This window comes from Podarcis raffonei, chromosome 3, assembly GCF_027172205.1.
Source record: "Podarcis raffonei isolate rPodRaf1 chromosome 3, rPodRaf1.pri, whole genome shotgun sequence".
NCBI lineage: Eukaryota > Metazoa > Chordata > Lepidosauria > Squamata > Lacertidae > Podarcis > Podarcis raffonei.
The window spans coordinates 94488427-94506698 of record NC_070604.1 but is presented as its reverse complement, the minus strand read 5'-3'; the positions used below and the strand labels follow the sequence as shown (position 1 = coordinate 94506698).

The following is an 18272-nucleotide window of genomic DNA, read 5'->3' as shown; positions in this document are numbered from 1 at the left end:
CCCCTGGACATTCATCCTGATTGGTTTGCACAGGAGTTATACATTGTTCTGTCAATTGTTCTTTATCCCATACTTGTATTTCCCCATCACTTTGCTAACCACAAAAAGTGTGTTTTTAAAGTGGATCTGTTGCACCAGAGCACTTTAATCCACTTTAAATGCACAAACCTGAATTTTCAGTTGAATCCTTCCTGCAAAGTAGTGACAGTCTGAAGGCAACCGGAGTCTAGACATTCTCTGCAGGGTGCCTCCGCAAGCCACTCTCCCAAGTCAGACTTCTGATGAAGTCACAATTCAAGGCTGTGCCAAAGTGATGACCATGACCAGCAGGAAGGTGCAGGGGGGGGGATTAATTAATCCATTCACGAGCTCCATCCTAAAGAAAGCATTTCATATGTTTGAATGCCACAGTGCAGCACAAGCAAATAAATAATTCTACTGGGTACAACATTCAGATTCCTGGGATTCTTGAGTTTTCTTTTCTTTTGAAAAAGAACATGTTTCTAACCCTTATGTTATGAACTTTTGGACTGAAAGGATGCCTCGGATACCTCCGAGAAGCTGCTGGTCTTGCAGAATGCAATGTCTAGTAGGCAGATGGCAAAGCATTGGATTACCCAAGTCATTTGTGCGTATATGCTAAATGTTCATAATGTACACCAAAGGTGCTAAATGGACACAGCAGAATTTCTTGGGGTTGCTCTGGGTTTCCCTGCTTTGCCTAATGTACTCAACCATGCATACTGACTTCAGGTCTGAACATCTTGCTACCTACCGAGTTACCAGAGACACACTGCAGTGTACCAGCTGCTGTCTCCATTTTTGTTACCCAAGGAGGGCAGAAGTGCCTGCAAGTCAATTAGCACCAGAAAGCCTCTACCTCTCTCAAAAATGTGTTTAAATGTGCAAAGTGCATGCGCACAGACAGGTTCTTAAAGACATGTGTTAACAACAGTGCATAGAATGGGCTGGTGTGGGCCTCTTCTTTTAACTGCACAATGGGTGACTGGAAGAACTTCTAAAGGCAAACTATTTTACACTATTGTTATAGGATGCAAGGCAAACTGTAGTCACAGCATGTCTATATTATATATTGTCTGCTACAGATACACACACACACACACACACACACACACAAGCACCATCAATTCAAGAACATATTTCAAAGGTTTTTATATGGAGACTTTGAAAGATCAATGATAAAATGTGTTTCCTGTGAAGTTTTATTTTAGCAATGACTCAAAGTAGAATTCCTTTGGAAAGATTTATTATAAAACTGGAACTTCATTTTTTTTTTAAAAAAAATGGTTGTCAATTATCTACAAGGTATTTTCCATTGCAGGGGAGATCTGTATGCAGAGCAAAACATGTACAATTGGGGGGGGGGGCAGGGGAGAGAATATAGTTCCAAAAAGAAAAGGGATTTCGCCTCTAAAAGCAATCAAATATCAGACGATCTTCAAACTGACCCAGCTGTGTTTTTTCACAAATGTCTTCAACGGTTTGAACTTTTTCTTATTGGCTTCACAACCTTGTCGCATGACGTATCTAAAATATTTGCAATCTAGACACACACAAAAGTAAAACGGCATTAGAATGAATGGGACAAGACTAACTGGGCACAATCAGACCCTTTAGAACATGTTGTGATTATGAGATGGAGCTTCTGAAAGGATGGAGAGGGAGAAGAATAAAAAAATCCCACTGAGCATCCTCAAACCTCAGTACTCCACAAGTGTCAAAATCTCAGTGTATAGAAAAATTATGGGTAAATTATTTCTTCAGTATTGTTATAATGCGGAGCAAATAATCCAGCGATGTTAGCCTACATCTGGAAGTCACTTTGCTTAATGACAAGGTCCCAATGCAGAAGCCTGATGAGGTTTGATGGCCATTTTCTTTAAAAAAATTATCTAGACCATTATTACAAGAGCTTTGAAGGTACTGTATAGAGTTTAAGATACTGACAAACAGCACTATTAATCTACAGACCATGTGCTCATCTCTCATGTTAGATGTTTCCATTAGGGAGTCTGATGGGTGCTGGGTTTTGTACATGCAAAAGAAAATGCATCATCTTGCTTTGTTTGGGCTCAACTAATGCTGTAATGAGTAACCAGCAGTATGCATGGTATTCCCACCAGCAGCTAGAACTGCCTCTCCTCTCCATTGAAGGCCATGAAAATAACACATGTAAGAAGTAATACGAGGTTCATTAACGTCCTACATTTTGTATGGTCTCTCAGCACCTCAAATTTCCTTCCTACAAAAGGGAGGAAGGAAATCCCACGGTAATAACGGATGCTTCAACTAGGCTAAAGGTGGAATGCTCTCTCGGGGCATCTACAGAGTTCCACCTCTCTTACTTTCTTCGCATCGCTCCTCAAAATCGATCTCTTCTTTGAAGCTTTTGGCTTAACTCCACAGTCCAAGCTGAAAGAAAGCCTAAGAACTTTTAACAACAGTTGCCTCTTCCTTTCGTCGTTTTTGCTTGCCGCTCTGGTGAACTTCAGATGCTAACTGCCTTGGTTACGAAAACCAATAACTTTTGCTTATGTTACTTGATACAGTTCTCTGCACCAAATGGCAGTGTGGAGCAATAGATTTAGTGTTAGACTAGAAGCTGGGAGACCAGAGTTCAAATCCTCCCTCAGCCAGTGGGCAAAACCTTGGGCCAGCCATATTTCTCAGTCTGACCCATCTCACAGGGCTGGTGCAAGTATAAAGGGGGTCGCAGTTGAGAGAAAAGGCAGAAGATACAAGATAAAGCTTTATGCAATATATGCTTTGCCAGGATTCTAATTATTGCATGTATACAGGAGACAGAACATATATTGCGGGGGAGGCAGTTACCTTTTCCCATCAGCATTCCAGCCACCAGTACTTTTTCACAAGCGAGACATTCATCTTTCTGCCAGTTTCTTTTTGCCAAATAAAGGCTGAAATGCAAGGCTGGCCACCAGTCCTTTCGAGGTGCCCACTTGTTTTTGAGCCAGTGAAGCTGTTTGTCAGAGCTGGGAGAGGGGAGAGGGAGGGGGAGAGAGGGAGAGAGAAGAGGGTGTATCTCAGTTAGATCCAGGCTGAATGCTGACAGATTTCTGTACTACTACTACTACTACTAATAATAATTTTTAAAAAATAAAAAATTTTTATATCCTGCCCTCCCCAGCCGAAGCTGGGCTCAGGGCGGCTAACAGTAAAAATAACACAGTTTACATTAAATCATAATCAATTAATTGAAATACATTCTAAAATCAATTCATTCTAAAATCAATTCAGAGTCAAATTAATGGCAACCATTGGGCTAGAGTTCTATGAGGGTTACAGAAGGAGGGGGTCAGACTGTGCCAGAACACAACTAAGCTAGGCTAGGATGTGTGTATTACTTATGCTTGGCTCTACCAAGCTGTGTACACAGGCATTCTCATCATGGTCCAAACTTCCCTTTTTCGTTTGGAGTTTTAGGCTAGAAGGAGCCAATGTAGTATTCTCCAGATGTTGTGGACAGCTGCTCTCATTGTCTCTGATTACTGTAGTCTGCCACGTTGGCTACCCCTATTTCAGGGGCATGGAAGATTACTTATGGTTATTTAACTCAGTGATTTAAAAGGGTGCTTTACTAATATTCAAATGCTATCTCTTGTTTTTGGCTGAGCCCTTGCAGCAAAAACATGTTCAGTTTCCAGTTAATGTCCTAAATTCAGGAAGAAAAACATGCAACCTGCTCTGCACATTTTTTATATAAATTGGTGCCGCATGGAGTAAAAAAAAAAAAAGGTAGGCTACTTTTTTGTAGGCTAGTATCTTTCATGAATGCAGGACTGTATAACAAATTATTATTATTATTATTATTTGTATTCTGCCCTCCCCTGCCGGAGCTGGGCTCAGAGCGGCTAACATCATATAAAACACAATATACATAAAAATAAACAAACAAACAATTAAAATGCATCTCAAAATTAATTCAAATAAATTAAAATTAGACTGGACAAATGGCCATCCTCAAGTTAAAATTGAAAGCCGTTAATACTCACCAGGACCAATTATTTCCACTGATATTATAAGGACTTAGGAGCGGGCTGGGAAACCTCCTTCGTACTTGTTCATACAAAGAGAAAATGAGTCAGACTGAACCCTGGCCAAAGGCCTGGTGGAACAGTTCTGTCTTGCAGGCCCTGCAAAAAGATGTCAACTCTCACAGGGCCCTAGTCTCTTGTGAGAGAGCATTCCACCAGGCCGGGGCCACGGCCGAAAAGGACCTGGCTCTGGTTGAGCCCAGTCTAATCTCCCTGGGGCTCAGGATATTCAGGGTTTTGTTATTTGTAGACCGTAAGGTCCTCCGTGGGGCATACCAGGAGAGGCGGTCCCATAGGTACGAGGGTCCTAGGCCGTATAGGGCTTTACAGGTTAAAACCAGCACCTTAAACCTGATCCTGTACTCCACCGGGAGCCAGTACAGCTGGTATAGCACTGGATGAATGTGATCCCATGGCGAAGCCCCGTAAGGAGTCTCGCCGCGGCATTCTGCATCCGCTGGAATTTCTGGGTCAGCTTCAAGGGCAGTCCCACATAGAGTGAGTTACAATAATCAAGCCTGGAGGTGACCGTCTCATGGATCACAGTGGCGAGGTCAGGGCGAAGAGAGATAAGGGACCAACTGCTTAGCTCAGCAGAGATGAAAAAATGCCGCCTTTGTTGTAGCTGTAACCTGCGCCTCCATAGAAAGGGAGGCTTCAAAGATTACACCCAAACGCTTGACAGAAGGCGCTGGCACCAGTTGCACCACCGCAAGGGATGGGAGTTGGCCCCCCAACCCCATATCGTCTCGACCGAGCCAAAGGACCTCTGTCTTTGAAGGGTTTAACTTTAACCGGCTCCCACATAGCCATCCAGCCACGCCTTCCAGACATCTGAACAATGTGTCTGGGGCCAAGTCAGGGTGGCCTTCCATCAACAGATAAAGCTGGGTGTCATCAGCATACTGATGACAGCCCAAACCATCTCGGTCCCATGACCAGAGAGAAAACCGGACTGGAATGGATCCAAAGCTGATGTTTCATCCAGAAATCCACCAAGATGAATGAACTAAAAGGTATTATGAAATGAAAACAGCTTAAAAAAATTAACCAATTATATCCCATTAGAAAACTGGTGCAGTTTTGAATACTGGTAAAAGTGTCTAAAGCCTTCCCCTGACATATTTTCAAATATGTTGAGAAGTTTTTGAATGAGGGGGCAGTCAAATATCCACAGTCAAGCAAGAGATAAATCACATGGGGCAGCTGATCATTCACCCACTTCTGCAATATTTCTACGATCGCCTTTGCCAAGCAGCTCCAGGCTTTGACATTCTCCTTCCACCCAGCAGAGTCCAAGGCTGCAAAAATAACTTCCAGCCGTAGCTTCTGGTTTTTCCTTTTTTCTGAAATTAAGAGCGAATCACATTAAGTAGGGAGGGCAGGGAGGCAACCTGATCCTAATTCTGTGTATCTTCAAGCACAATAATTAAAACGCCTTACTTGACTTTTTCAGCATGGCGTAATATTCCAGCATCAGTTCGTGAGAAGGGACAAGCTCGTGCAAGATCTAAAAAGAAACAGACAAGACGCTAAACATCCATCTTGAGACAATGTTATGCACTTCCCTATCCCACCAGTTTCAATGGACAAATTATGACAGAGGCTTGTGCCAAAGTTCACTATAGCAGGGGCCTGGATTGGTCTAATAATTTCACTTTATAGCCTAAGTATACACAGGGACAAAGAATTTCTTTTGCAATTCTGCAACATCAAGTTTGAGGGGGGGGTGAAAATTGAATTTACAGTGTGCTTACAGGAAAACAAATCTCCATGTATGTGTGTATAATAATTAATAATAATAATAATAATAATAATTAATAATATTAACATTGTTCATAGGCTTTCCAGACACAGTATACCTCAACCTCATGTCAAAATGAGCCACAGTTAATGGATTACTGTGACATTTTAAAATTTAATTACTTTTATATCTCACTTTCCCTCCAAGAGCTCAAGGTGGCTGGCATACATGGTTTTCCACCTCTCCAATTTCTCCTCACAACAATCCCTGTGAGGAGGGCTGGACTGAGAGACAGTGACTGGCTAAAGGTCACTCAGTGAGCTTCATGACTGAGCAGGAAATTGAACTCTGGTCTCTCAGCTCCTAGTCCGACAGTCTAACTGCTACACAATTAAATGGTGACCATTAAAATAAGGCCTGAATATAATACCTGGAGTGCAGACATCTGAGTTTTCCTCGATTCACCCCTTCTCTTTAGGAACTGATATAAGAAGACATGTGCATTAGGGTTTGGAGGAAATTTGGAATTATATGCATATTCGCTCAACACTTCTCTTGCTTCTTCATACTCCTCATAATATTCCAGCATCTGAGGAAACACACAAATGTACAGCTGATTATTTAAGGTTTTCACCTTGAGGTACCCAAAGGAGTGTTTTGCAACAAGGAAAAAAAAATTGAAGAAAAATCTTCTCAAGTGAACATAATACAGTCAATGATCAGGTGACTGAAATGATTTTTTAAAACAAAATTTGTAAACCACTTGATTGTCAATAAAACAAAAAACACCTCTAAGCTGTTTACCAAAAAAAACCCATTTAAATAAAGATAAAACACAGTTAAAATGAGGTATTTAAAAATATTCAAAAGATTAAAATAAACAGCAAGCGGCTAAAAAGAAATAAAGCGTGTTTAACTTCAACGTGTCTGGATAGTCTTACCTAAACAAAAATGTTTTAAGCTGTTGCTGGAAAGTGTACAATGAAGGTGCCTGCCTGATGTCAGTACACAAGGAGTTCCAAAGTTCCACACGAAACTATCCATTTCTTACAAGTGTGGAATCAGTATTTTGTGGCAACTGTAACAGTACCACAGATTGAAGAGACTAAGTGGGTATACGGTCGTACCTTGGAATTTGAATGGCTTAGTTGCCGAATGTTTTGGCTCCCAAACGATCAAAAACCGGAAGTTATTGTTCCAGTTTTAGAACGTTCTTTTGGAAGCCGAACGTCCGACTGGACTTCCGTGGCTTCCGATTGGCTGCAGGATCTTCCTGTAGCCAATTGGAAGCCACACCTTGGAAGTCGAATGTTTTGGAAGTCGAACGGATTCCGGAACAGATTCCGTTCGACTTCCAAGGTACGTCTGTTACAGGGGTAGGATGATCCTGCAAGTAAACTGGTCCCAAGCTGTTAAGGGCTTCATATACTAATTGTAACCTCTTGAACTTGGCCTGGCAGCCAGGTGCAGACCTCTGAGCAGAGGTGTTATATGCAGGCAAGGTCTCACTCCTATCAGCAACTGTGCTGCAGCGTTCTGCACTAACTGCAGCTTCTGGGTCAGGAACAAGGGAAGCCCCACATAGAATACACTGCAATAATCCACTTTAATGGATCAGAAATAAGAGCTTTAGAATAAAAAGCAAAATCCAGGTGAGAACATATGGCTGGATAATATATACACATCACTAAATGTGATTGGTTTGGTGCACACAGAGAGAGGAGAGGGAGAGGGAGAGGGAGAGAGAGAGAGAATAATTTGGATCAAATTGCCAAACCATGGTTCGGTCATTGGGTTCAAAACTTGGGGCTGACAGGCTTTCTCCTCCTACAATTACCTCGCTTCCTGATCCAAGCAAACTCCAGTTAGCCATTACATTTGAATTGGCAATCTATCTAGTATTTTTTAAAAGCCACATTTTTTTAAGCCAATGAACATCACCATATGTTATGACAGAAAATTCCCAAGACTCCCCAATGCTTTCCAGACTTTTTCAGAGTCTTATTTTACTAATTGCTATGAAAGACGTTTTTCGAGTGTTCCCCGAGCTACAAAATCTTGAACAGCCAGCAATTACTTAGATCAAGATTTGGGGGGTGGGGGAGGAGTAAGATGGTTGTGAAGCATGCGCTTACATCCACATAACACGTCACAAAAGGATCCCAAACTCCAGGAATTTTAATGATCTCCTTGAGGCTGACTTTAGCCTGCCGGTACAAGATGCGCATTTCCTGCTGAATAGAAGACACTGCGTAGCTGTCCTCATCTGCGAAAGACAAGGCATAATATAACCTCTTATATTAAGCACAATGATCTGCAACTCAGGTAAATCATGACACTAATCTCACTTTCCAAGCACCCTAAAAACAAAAACAAAAAGCTTTCTGAAAGAGAAGAACCAAAGAAATTCACAACGTATCTTTCTGGTCCCAAAAGAGTCAAACAGAGGACTATTAAGCAGGGAACCTCTTTCAAGCAGAGGCCACGTTGACAGGTGAGCAACCCCCAGTGGCGTAGCGTGGGTTGTCAGCACCCAGGGCAAGGCAAGTAATTTGCGCCCCCTAACCCATGGATTTGCGCCCCCTAACCCTAACCCCCAGATGTTGCGCCCGGTGCGGCCGGCCCCCCCTGCACCCCCACGCTACGCCACTGGCAACCCCACCCATCTGTTAAGGCAACAAATGATGATTAAGCTTTATGTTTACTGCAAGCCAATGAACCTGATTAAACTTAATGGCAAAGCAGACTGAAACGAAAGCATCAGTCAGTCTGCTTTACCGAGAAAGCCACTCAGTTTGAGTTCCTGCGGTACAGATGCAATGATGATAAGAGCAAAAAACTCTCAACAACATATTCAAAAAAACTAACCTTCACCTGATGAGGAAGGCAGACTTAACAACACAATCCTAAGCATGTTTGTTCATAAGTTCCGTCGAGTTCACTGGACTTAAAGGTAAAGGTAAAGGGAACCCCGACCATTAGGTCCAGTTGTGACCGACTCTGGGGTTGCACGCTCATCTCGCTCTATAGGCCGAGGGAGCCGGCGTTTGTCCACAGACAGCTTCTGGGTCATGTGGCCAGCATGATTAAGCCGCTTCTGGTGAACCAGAGCAGCGCACGGAAACGCCGTTTACCTTCCCGCCGGAGCGGTCCCTATTTATCTACTTGCACATGACGTGCTTTCGAACTGCTAGGTTGGCAGGAGCAGGGACCGAGCAACGGGAGCTCACCCCATCACGGGGACTCGAACCGCCAACCTTCTGATCGGCAAGTCCTAGGCTCTGTGGTTTAATCCACATCGCCACCCACGTCACTGGACTTACTCCCTAACAATTGCTTAATGCTGAAATCCTAAACACACATGACTTCTGATTTAACTGTGACCTCAGGACAGTTTAGTAGTCCAAATACCACTGACTGCTGCACTGTACAGTGTTATTTTGTGTGTTGTTCTTAATTATTGTTTCATACTGACTATTCCTCTATTCATTCATCCTTGCCGTGGGTGGGATACAAAACAGACAATAAAAACATTATTAGGACTTAGGTGCATATTCAAAGTCCAGCATTAGAGTCTCATTCTATGCTTCCAATTTCAAGAGCTGAGCATATGGCCATCTACGTACTGCACTGATTTCTCTTAAGGAGCATACTCACCAAGCCCCAACATGTCCGTCTTCTTTTTCAACCACTTAGAATAGTCCAGCAGCCCCCTGTAACCTTGAATGAGTTTCAGTTCTTTGTTCTGAATGACTGTTTGTTCTCCATACTTCCAGCTTTCTGCCAGGACCAGGTTCTGATAAGCCTCATCCTCAAACCCGTTGCACAGGAGGTGGAAGGCGTGCTCTAAAGAAACCTACAAGAATTTCAACCTAGCTTACAATCCTCAGCAGCAGCTCTGAATAAAATGCTACAATGCAAACCCAATGGGCTCAGAGACCTCCTACATCTGGAGGTTTCCCCAATACTTTCAGTGAAAATTTTAGCAGCTTTCCAAGAGCAACAGAAACATGCCGTTTGAATGATGCTGGACTTGGAAATAAATGGGGGACCACTGTCAAACTGGCGATGCAATTAACATCAGCACACGCCATTCAAATCTTGGCAAATGCACTAACACTCACTGGATCCCAGTCAAGGTTCAAACTGGCTCAGTAGCAACCCAGTGGAACAAGGACTAAAGCTTCCGTACACCAAGAATGAATGAAAAAGAACTAGACTTCTGAATGTAAACCAAAATGGAATTACTCCGTTTAGCTTAACATTTAAAAAAAATATGCAAATGATATGAAATAGAATTATAAATGAGTGGAAAACTGAATATAAAGGAATTAACACAAAATCAGGTAAAATTTTTAGGGACTCCCAGTTTGAACTCTACAAGTATACAAATGGTACACTTTTTTGCATGTACATGGGGTCAATTTACCGGAGATCAAGGTGCAGAACTGTGCATATATATACATATATATATATATACACACACATACACACACACAAAAATAATAATATCCAGTTCAAAGAGTTGCATCCAGTGCTGCAGTACCATGTGCGCAAGAGACTTCCTTGTGCGCAATAGTACTTCCCCTTCCTCTCCTGCCATCTGCTGTGCCCCCTGCTCTGTGCTTCATATGGTTGAAGGACCAGATTTAGGCAAAGTGTGGGAGGAGAAGAAGCGGAAATCACACATTCCAAGAGCATCGGCTAAACCCAAAGTTGCATGAACTACATCAGCATTCATTGCTCTATATTGTTGTTGTTGTTGTTGTTGTTGTTTTATATACTGCTCTTCAGCAAAAGTTCTCAGGGCGGTTCACAGAATAAAATGCAGGATAAAAACAAGCAAATCCATCTTCCTCAAACCATGCCCACCCGCCACACCCCTAAAGTCACATGAGAAATCAGGTGAGAGGAAGGCAAAAGCATGGCTTGCACACTGAATTATGTTCAAAACAAACCACTTGGAAAACGCACTTCAAAGGAGTTGCTACCCAAAATCGCTATGGTGAACTAAAAAGTTCCCCATCCCTGCTATACGTGGAAGAATGAGCAGCACTCTTAATAATAGCAATAATAATGTTAATAATGTTTTCTATGAAAAATAAGTATTATGATCTTAAGGATCCTTTGGAACTCTCCTCACCTTTAAATATCCTTTTACTCCTAAATTTTTCATCTGATCTGCAAAGTGGTTGGTCTCTTGAATATTGCTCCGTGGATGCCGCTGCAAGATCTCAGTTCCTATTCTCCAGATCTCCTAGCACAGAGAACACACATTCAGATCACAGAAGCAAACAACAGCTACAAAAAGTGAACATAGGCATAGCTTTGAAGTATACGGTCACTTACAACAGGCACAAAGAGCACTTCTAATTGCATAATGCAAAAATTTGCAGCCATCGTGACACAGAATGAAATGCACACAAAACAGCCTAAATTGGGGATAGGCAACCTGTGGCCCTTGGTCTAATTTCATGTGGCCCTCAAGACTGTTTCAAAAGCCTTCTGCAAGCAATCAGGTTATATCTCTGGCAAGCGCAATCTATCCCTATCCCAGCAGCCCACTGGCTGGAGAGGCAAAGACAGAAGGAGTATAGCTCAGTCCGATAAACTCAGAGCATGAGACTCTTTACCTCATGGTTGTGGGTTCAAGCCCCATGTTGGGCGAAAGATTCCTGCATTGCAGGGGGCTGAACCCCAATTCTCAATAACTTTTGATAACCATTGACTGTGGTATCCTTCTGGAGCGACCTACTTGGCTGGTCGTTCCCAGAGGCAGTATTCTTTGGCCCCATAGAGCCTTCAATGAGGGGTTCCTGAGGGTTCAATGTTATGCTGTTTAACATCTACATGAAACTACTGAGTGGGGTCATCCAGTGTTCTGGAGCACGAGGTCAGCAATATGCTGATGACAAACAGCTCTACTTCTCCTTTACATCTGCAGGTGAGGCAATGAAAGTTCAGGACCGTTGTCTTGCCCCACTAATGGATTAGATGAGAGCCAATAGGCTGAAAACTCAATCAACATTTCTCTTCAATCAGGTGTTTGGCTGATGGCTTTTAAAATGTGTTTGTGGGAGGGGCTTTTTCAGCTTGTTTTTGTTTGTTTTTTATTATCATTTTGTATTTTTCTGTTGGGAACTGCCCTGGGATCTTCGGAAGAAGGGCGGTATACAAAACAAAGAAACAAACAAACAATAGATGACCCTCGTGGTCTGTTCCAACTCTACAAGTCTATAATTGCAATTTAATGTTGTGACCCGCCCTCAGATCTACGAATATAGGGCAGTATATAAATTTAATAATTATAATTATAATAATTCTATGAGATGGCAGAAAGGAGAAACCACTTTAAGTTTTGCCCTTTCCACCACTGGCATGTACTTCAACAACAGGCTATCCCCAAGAGAACAGAGCCATCAATAGAAGACAGCCCACCCTTGGTCCAAAAATTATTCTACCCTGTTCCTAAACATATTACCTGATGGAAGCATAGGACACAGGAATCACAGAGATCCTTTTCCGTCTTTCCTGCTCAGAATCAGGGAATTAGCTCATCTACTTACTTCAGGAGCAGCCCGCAGTTTGTCTTTACTGTAATGCTCCAACATTTCTATGTAGCTTATGATTAATTCTGCAGCCCTCTGCAACTGGCCTTGCAAAAGTGAATCCTGGATGCAGTTTAAACAACCTTCTTTTGCCTTCTGAAATTCCGAGTGCATTCCAACCCTAGATGCTACAACACAAGAATAATTTTGGTAACAGACATGAGAATAGTTTTGATGTGTTTCTAATGCGGTTATAGACTTAAATTGCGATTCAGAGGAAAACACAAAAGCCCATACGTTCTTGGTTGCATCTGGCAAGTAAATAATAGGAATCAATCCTGCATTTCATCTTCGGAACATAAAATCCAATACCATACTACTAAACTGTCTAACTTCCTTCATAGCTTCATGCAAACATAACTTCATGCAAAAAAATGTGCTGCTGCCACCTACTGTAGGCTGATGAGGGCATAAATGTGGAAAAGGTTTTCCACCATTTTTGCTTCTTGCTTCCAGTGTTGACAGGCCTATCATACCATGCAAAGCAATAAGGAACCTTACCAACCAACAATCAAGAACTTACTTGTGTAGTGAAAATATCTCGGGAGCAAAGGTAAATAAATTCCTGGGATGGGAGCTGTCGTTGTTGTGGCTGCATGCACATCCTGTGTTTCTCCTTCCAAATTTACCTGCCCTCTTTTTCGTCTCAGTTCTTCAACAAAAGTATCCATTTCTGTGAAAGCAAGATGGGGAAATATTTATGCTTGCAGGTCAGGCAAATCAAAATAAGAAATGGAGCAGGGTTGGCTTCCAGGTGGAAAAATCAAAATTAGAGACCGAACTGTTAGAATCCAGTACTAAGAATTTGTCAAAAATGTATAATTTGCTGCTGAAATGGAATACACAAGATGAAACGGTTAAATCAGCTATGATTAAATGGGCTCAGGACATTGGTCATAATATTTTGTTTGCTGATTGGGAAAAGTTGTGGACCACCGGGATGAAGTTTACGGCATGTAATGCCTTAAGAGAAAATATTATGAAAATGATATACAGGTGGTACATAACCCCAGTCAAGCTTGCAAAGATTTACCATTTGCCTGACAATAAATGTTGGAAATGTAAAGAAAAGGAAGGTACATTTTTTCACCTTTGGTGGACGTGCCCGAGGATTAAGGCATTCTGGGAAATGATCTATAATGAACTTAAAAAGGTATTTAAATATACTTTCCCCAAGAAACCAGAGGCCTTTCTCTTGGGTATTGTCGGCCAGGGGGTGTTAAAGACAGATATAACTTTCTTTATGTATGCTACAACAGCAGCAAGAATACTCATTGCAAAGTACTGGAAGACACAAGATCTACCCACTCTGGAAGAATGGCAGATGAAGGTGATGGACTACATGGGTTTGGCAGAAATGACGAGCAGAATCCGAAACCAGGGAAGAGAAGCAGCGGAAGAAGAATGGAAAAAGTTCAAGGACTATCTAAAGAAATATTATAAAATTAATGACAGTTAGAATGATGTTGGACTAAAGTAAATGGTTACTATTAGTAATGGTTAAGATAAGGAGAATAAGGATGATTAGCTTAAATTTACAGTAAAATAAGGGAAGATTTGCTGAGCAATTGACTGGAATTTGGAATACAGAAATGGGAGGCATGAGGAAGTCGAAGAAGAAAGGTTTAAGAAATTAGGATATGAAATGGTACTTGTTTTTTTGTTCTGTTTTTGTCTTTTGTTTGTTTATGTATGTTTTGTTTGTATGATTATAAAAATTGTTTAATAAAAATATTTATAAAAAAAAAAAGAAATGGAGCAGGGGGAAAGAGACACTTTCAATGTCTTTAAAAACAGCTGTACAAGGAAGCATAAGTTTAGTTTTTTATTACTATTTACCTTTACCTATTGCCCCTTTACAAACATGAAATGGAAGCAGGGTGCCCGATACAAGTGGGGAATAGAGCACCTTGCTGAAATTTCAGTCAACATTGCCGTAGCTACAGTGATGTGAAGGTTAAAGTGTGCATCTTAGAAGAAGGTGGAGAGACAGACAAACAGACAGACAGACAGACAGACAGAGCAGGCCACTGCAGGGCTGGAAAAGCCTTCAGCATTGCTCCCCACACCGTTTTTATTCCTTGCCTTGTGCAGAATCAGAATTGGAAAGGATGACATATCACCCTTTGAGGTGCCAACTTGAATAAAATATTGTGGGAGCCCTTGTAAGCTCCATCCCACATAATCAATCACATGGCACAGTGCGCACACACCATTTGAATGGGAATGCCCATCAACTTTGTGGGGGGTCGGCCCCCTCAAATATTTTATTGTGGAGCCAAAGCCCCCACAGCCCCTAGGAGTTGGCTCCTATGTCACCCATTTTTCAGAAGTGGGGCAGGACAGCAACTCAGGTAGTCTTGGTCCTCTCAGTGTTTCAGATCGGTTTTAAGCTTGGAGTTGTGCTTTGTTCTTGGATTCATGTTGCTTTTCATTTTATGTTTTCGGCTGTATTAAAGTTACTTTCATACTTATTTATTGTAAGCAGCTGAGAGGACTTTACAGCATGGGCCAGCATGCAAGCGTCACAAATAAATATTACACCGCACTGTAGAATAGCAGGGGACTCATTTTTAATTAATTTGTTAACCCCACATATTAATTACATTATTAGGCTGTAATCCTACACAGATTCACACCATGAATAGGCATCGTAGTCAGCCAACTGCTGGTGAGGATACTTAACCTAGTCCCTGGAGTCTTCTGTCACCCCACAGCCCCTGCGGAGAAGGCACCAGCACCCCATTCAACAGCATCCCCTGGAGCAGTGATTCTCAACCCGTGGGTCCCTAGATGTTGTTGGACTACAACTCCCATCATCCCTGAGCTCTGGCCTTGCTAGCTAGGAGTGATGGGAGTGCTAGGAGTGGGGACCCACAGGTTGAGAAAGGGTGCCTGGAGTTTAGTGCCTGAAATGGATTGCAACTTTTGTGTCATTTCTTTCTAATGGGCCAATGCAGTGATCTCTTGAGTTTTCTACACTCCATGAAACCACTAGATGGCATCAGATAACTTACGTTTCCCTAACACTTCCCATCCTGGTCTGCAAAAGTAACAGTGGCATAAACTTATAACAATTAGACAAAAAGCCCAAATTACAGGTTGACGCTAAATGCTCTCCCCTTTTTTCTTCCTTTCCCTTCCTATTCATCAGAAGTGAGAAATCCAATATTTTAGTGCACCTGTGGCAAAATATAATCAGCAGGCTTCCAGACTGTCACTACTTTCAGGTGGGATACAATCATATACTGGCAAATTCAGGGTGAACAGTTAAAACTGCTTTGGAACTCTTGCTCAACAAACCCATTTCCCCCTGAAATTTGGGCTTTCTGCAATTAGGAAAGTGACAAGAAAATGCACTGGGAAATACAGGTAATGCTTGTTTTGACGTGATGCCCCCTCGCATCCATTTCTAACAAATCAGGATGAATGTTCAACAAACAAGTGGCCTAGAAATGCTCAGAGTTACTAAGGCTACGAACTGCTTTCTATTACGTTTTGTTCCAGGACGAAAGTGCTTCTTCCTAATCACAGCTACACTCAAATTCCCAGTTCCTCCACTGCTTACTATGGTCAGCCCTCATCCGCAGAACTCCAAAAGGACCCAAGCGCAATCTAGTCCAACCTGCGTGGTCTCCTCAACAGGAGCCAGGAAACCGCATCTGTTTCCGTAGCCCACGAAAGCTTATGCCGTAATGAACATGAAGCGTCACAGGTGCCTTCGCTGTTTTTCCTGCAATAAGAGGCTGCCAGAATTCTCTTAACTTCAGAAAAGTGAGGTGCCAATCTACCCTTTTCCTATCTCTATAGATATCGGTTGGCTACCACGTGTTGTCTCCCACGGGAATCTATTGGCTCCCAGATACAAGCGACGTGAGCTCCGAGAGGAGCCTTCGCCGGTCAACCTACCTGGATGCGGAGCTTCCTTCTGTCTCTCGGAAACCTCTCCTGATAGGGCCCGGTCTCGCTCTTAACGGCAGGAGAAGCGCGCTCCTTATGAGGGTGTGGAATGTCTAAAAGGCCGTTTTGAGTTCCTTCCAGCACGCCGACGCGTTCCTCGCCGCCATCTTTGACCATGGCATATCCCGACTCCCTGTTCGTACTACGTAACAACCGGTCTTCTTTTTTTTAGTTAGGGGCGGGGCTGGAGGCCGCAAAGGACTTTGCGGTTATATGCGCATGCGCAAAAAGTTTTGAGGCTTTGTGGTTGTCGCCGCGCATGGTACACGCTCCTTGTGTTCGCGAGGTGTCTGAACCTTGCTGATCATCTCTAATGAAGAGCAGGATATAATTTAAAATATGCAGAACGTCTTCGTTTTTCGAAGCTATGCACAGAAGTTCCCAAACCCCTGAGAGCGAACAAAAACTTGTCCTCTGAGCCCCACCAGGAAAAAAGCCACACAATTTCAACCAGAATGTCAAGTGCTGTTTATAGGAATGTAGGGAAATATCCGCTGCTCCCCTCCCCTTTTTTTTGTAATGAATGCCAACACACTTCTCTCTTTCTTCCTCTCTTTGCTGTCATTGGTAGCTGTTTTGTGCTGGCACCCATGGCAATTTTCTCAAGATAAAAGTACTGGCACCTCATCTCTTTACCATATAAAGCCCTGGAAATCTCTACAGTGGTACCTCGGGTTACAGACACTTCAGGTTACATATGCTTCAGGTTACAGACTCCACTAACCCAGAAATATTACCTCAGGTTAAGAACTTGCTTCAGGATGAGAACAGAAATCGTGCTCCGTCGGCGCGGCAGCAGCAGGAGGCCGCATTAGCTAAAGTGGTGCTTCAGGTTAACAATTTCAGGTTAAGAACGGATCTCTGGAATGAATTAAGTACTTAACCTGAGGTACCACTGTATTTGGAAGTCAAGCTTTCTCATAGTAGTGATTATGCCATAGGAAATACTTACTGCTCACTGTCCTAGCCTTCTATTTCACCTACAGTACAAAAAAAGCGATTACAATCTTACATGCTGACTTGGAATTAAGACCCACTTAAACCAGTGAGCCATACATAGGGCCAAGCTAAATCCAAACAGCTGCATTTCTGCAAAGAAGCAGGTAACCACCATGGCACTTGGCTCTGAGTAAACATGCTTGGCATTGCGCTGCAGCAGCATAGCTGCAAATCCTAAATATTCATACCCAGAGCTAAACTGTTGGCTTACTAGGGTCTATTCTTCCTAAATGCACAAATAGTTGCAAGTTTGTTTTTTATTTCATTTTACATAGTTTAGTCATGAGACTCAATCTGTGAATCTGCTCCACATGTGCTCTGTTTGGATGAGTGTGTCTGATCCCTGCAACAAAGGCAGCACCTGGATCTTAGCAACAAGACTATATCCTCCCTCTCTGCCTCCAGCTCCACCACCTGTTCATTCCTTCCCTGCACTGGAGGGACAGAGGAAAGAGCGAGCAGATCTGCTTCCCCTATCTTTCATTTAGAATCACAAGGGGAGGACCTCCCTTCTCCATCTCAGGGTGCTATTTAGCACTAAATAGAGGGCTGAGAAGGCACTTGGCTGATGTTAGTAGGCAGAGAGTGTAAGTGCTGCCACAATGAGCGATTGGCAGGTAGTGCAAATCTCTGTGCAGAGGAGTTATATGCTAACAGGGTCTTGCTCCTGTCAGCAAGTGTGCTGCAGCATTCTGCACAAGCTACGGTTTCTGGATCAAGCACAAGGAAAGCCACTGAGGCTACCTAGGGCTCTAGTCACAAAGCTGGATACAGAATCACTCCCAGAATGTATACTTGTTCCTTTGGGAGTAGTGCAACCAATTTTCAGGGCATGCAACTGACCGATTTTTTTGGACACGGGAACCACTCACTCACAATGTCTCC

The 18272-nt window shown here is 42.7% G+C and overlaps 1 protein-coding gene across 2 annotated transcripts; it reads right to left on the bottom strand.

Annotated features, from left to right (window-relative positions):
- Positions 1-1250: 1250 nt before the first annotated feature.
- On the bottom strand, positions 1251-16534 carry TAF1A (TATA-box binding protein associated factor, RNA polymerase I subunit A). Of its 2 annotated transcripts, XM_053383109.1 has the most exons (11): positions 16338-16534; positions 12952-13101; positions 12387-12556; positions 10964-11077; positions 9478-9676; positions 7956-8086; positions 6251-6409; positions 5520-5586; positions 5299-5422; positions 2854-3014; positions 1251-1564 (listed from the first exon to the last, which is right to left on the bottom strand). In XM_053383109.1, exons 2-11 carry the CDS (start codon positions 13097-13099, stop codon positions 1449-1451), a joined length of 1389 nt encoding a protein of 462 aa, XP_053239084.1. In that variant the 5' UTR covers positions 13100-13101; positions 16338-16534; the 3' UTR covers positions 1251-1448. The 2 variants fall into 2 exon arrangements, with proteins under 2 accessions (XP_053239084.1, XP_053239085.1); XM_053383110.1 differs by lacking the exon at positions 12387-12556.
- Between the last annotated feature and the right edge of the window lie 1738 nt (positions 16535-18272).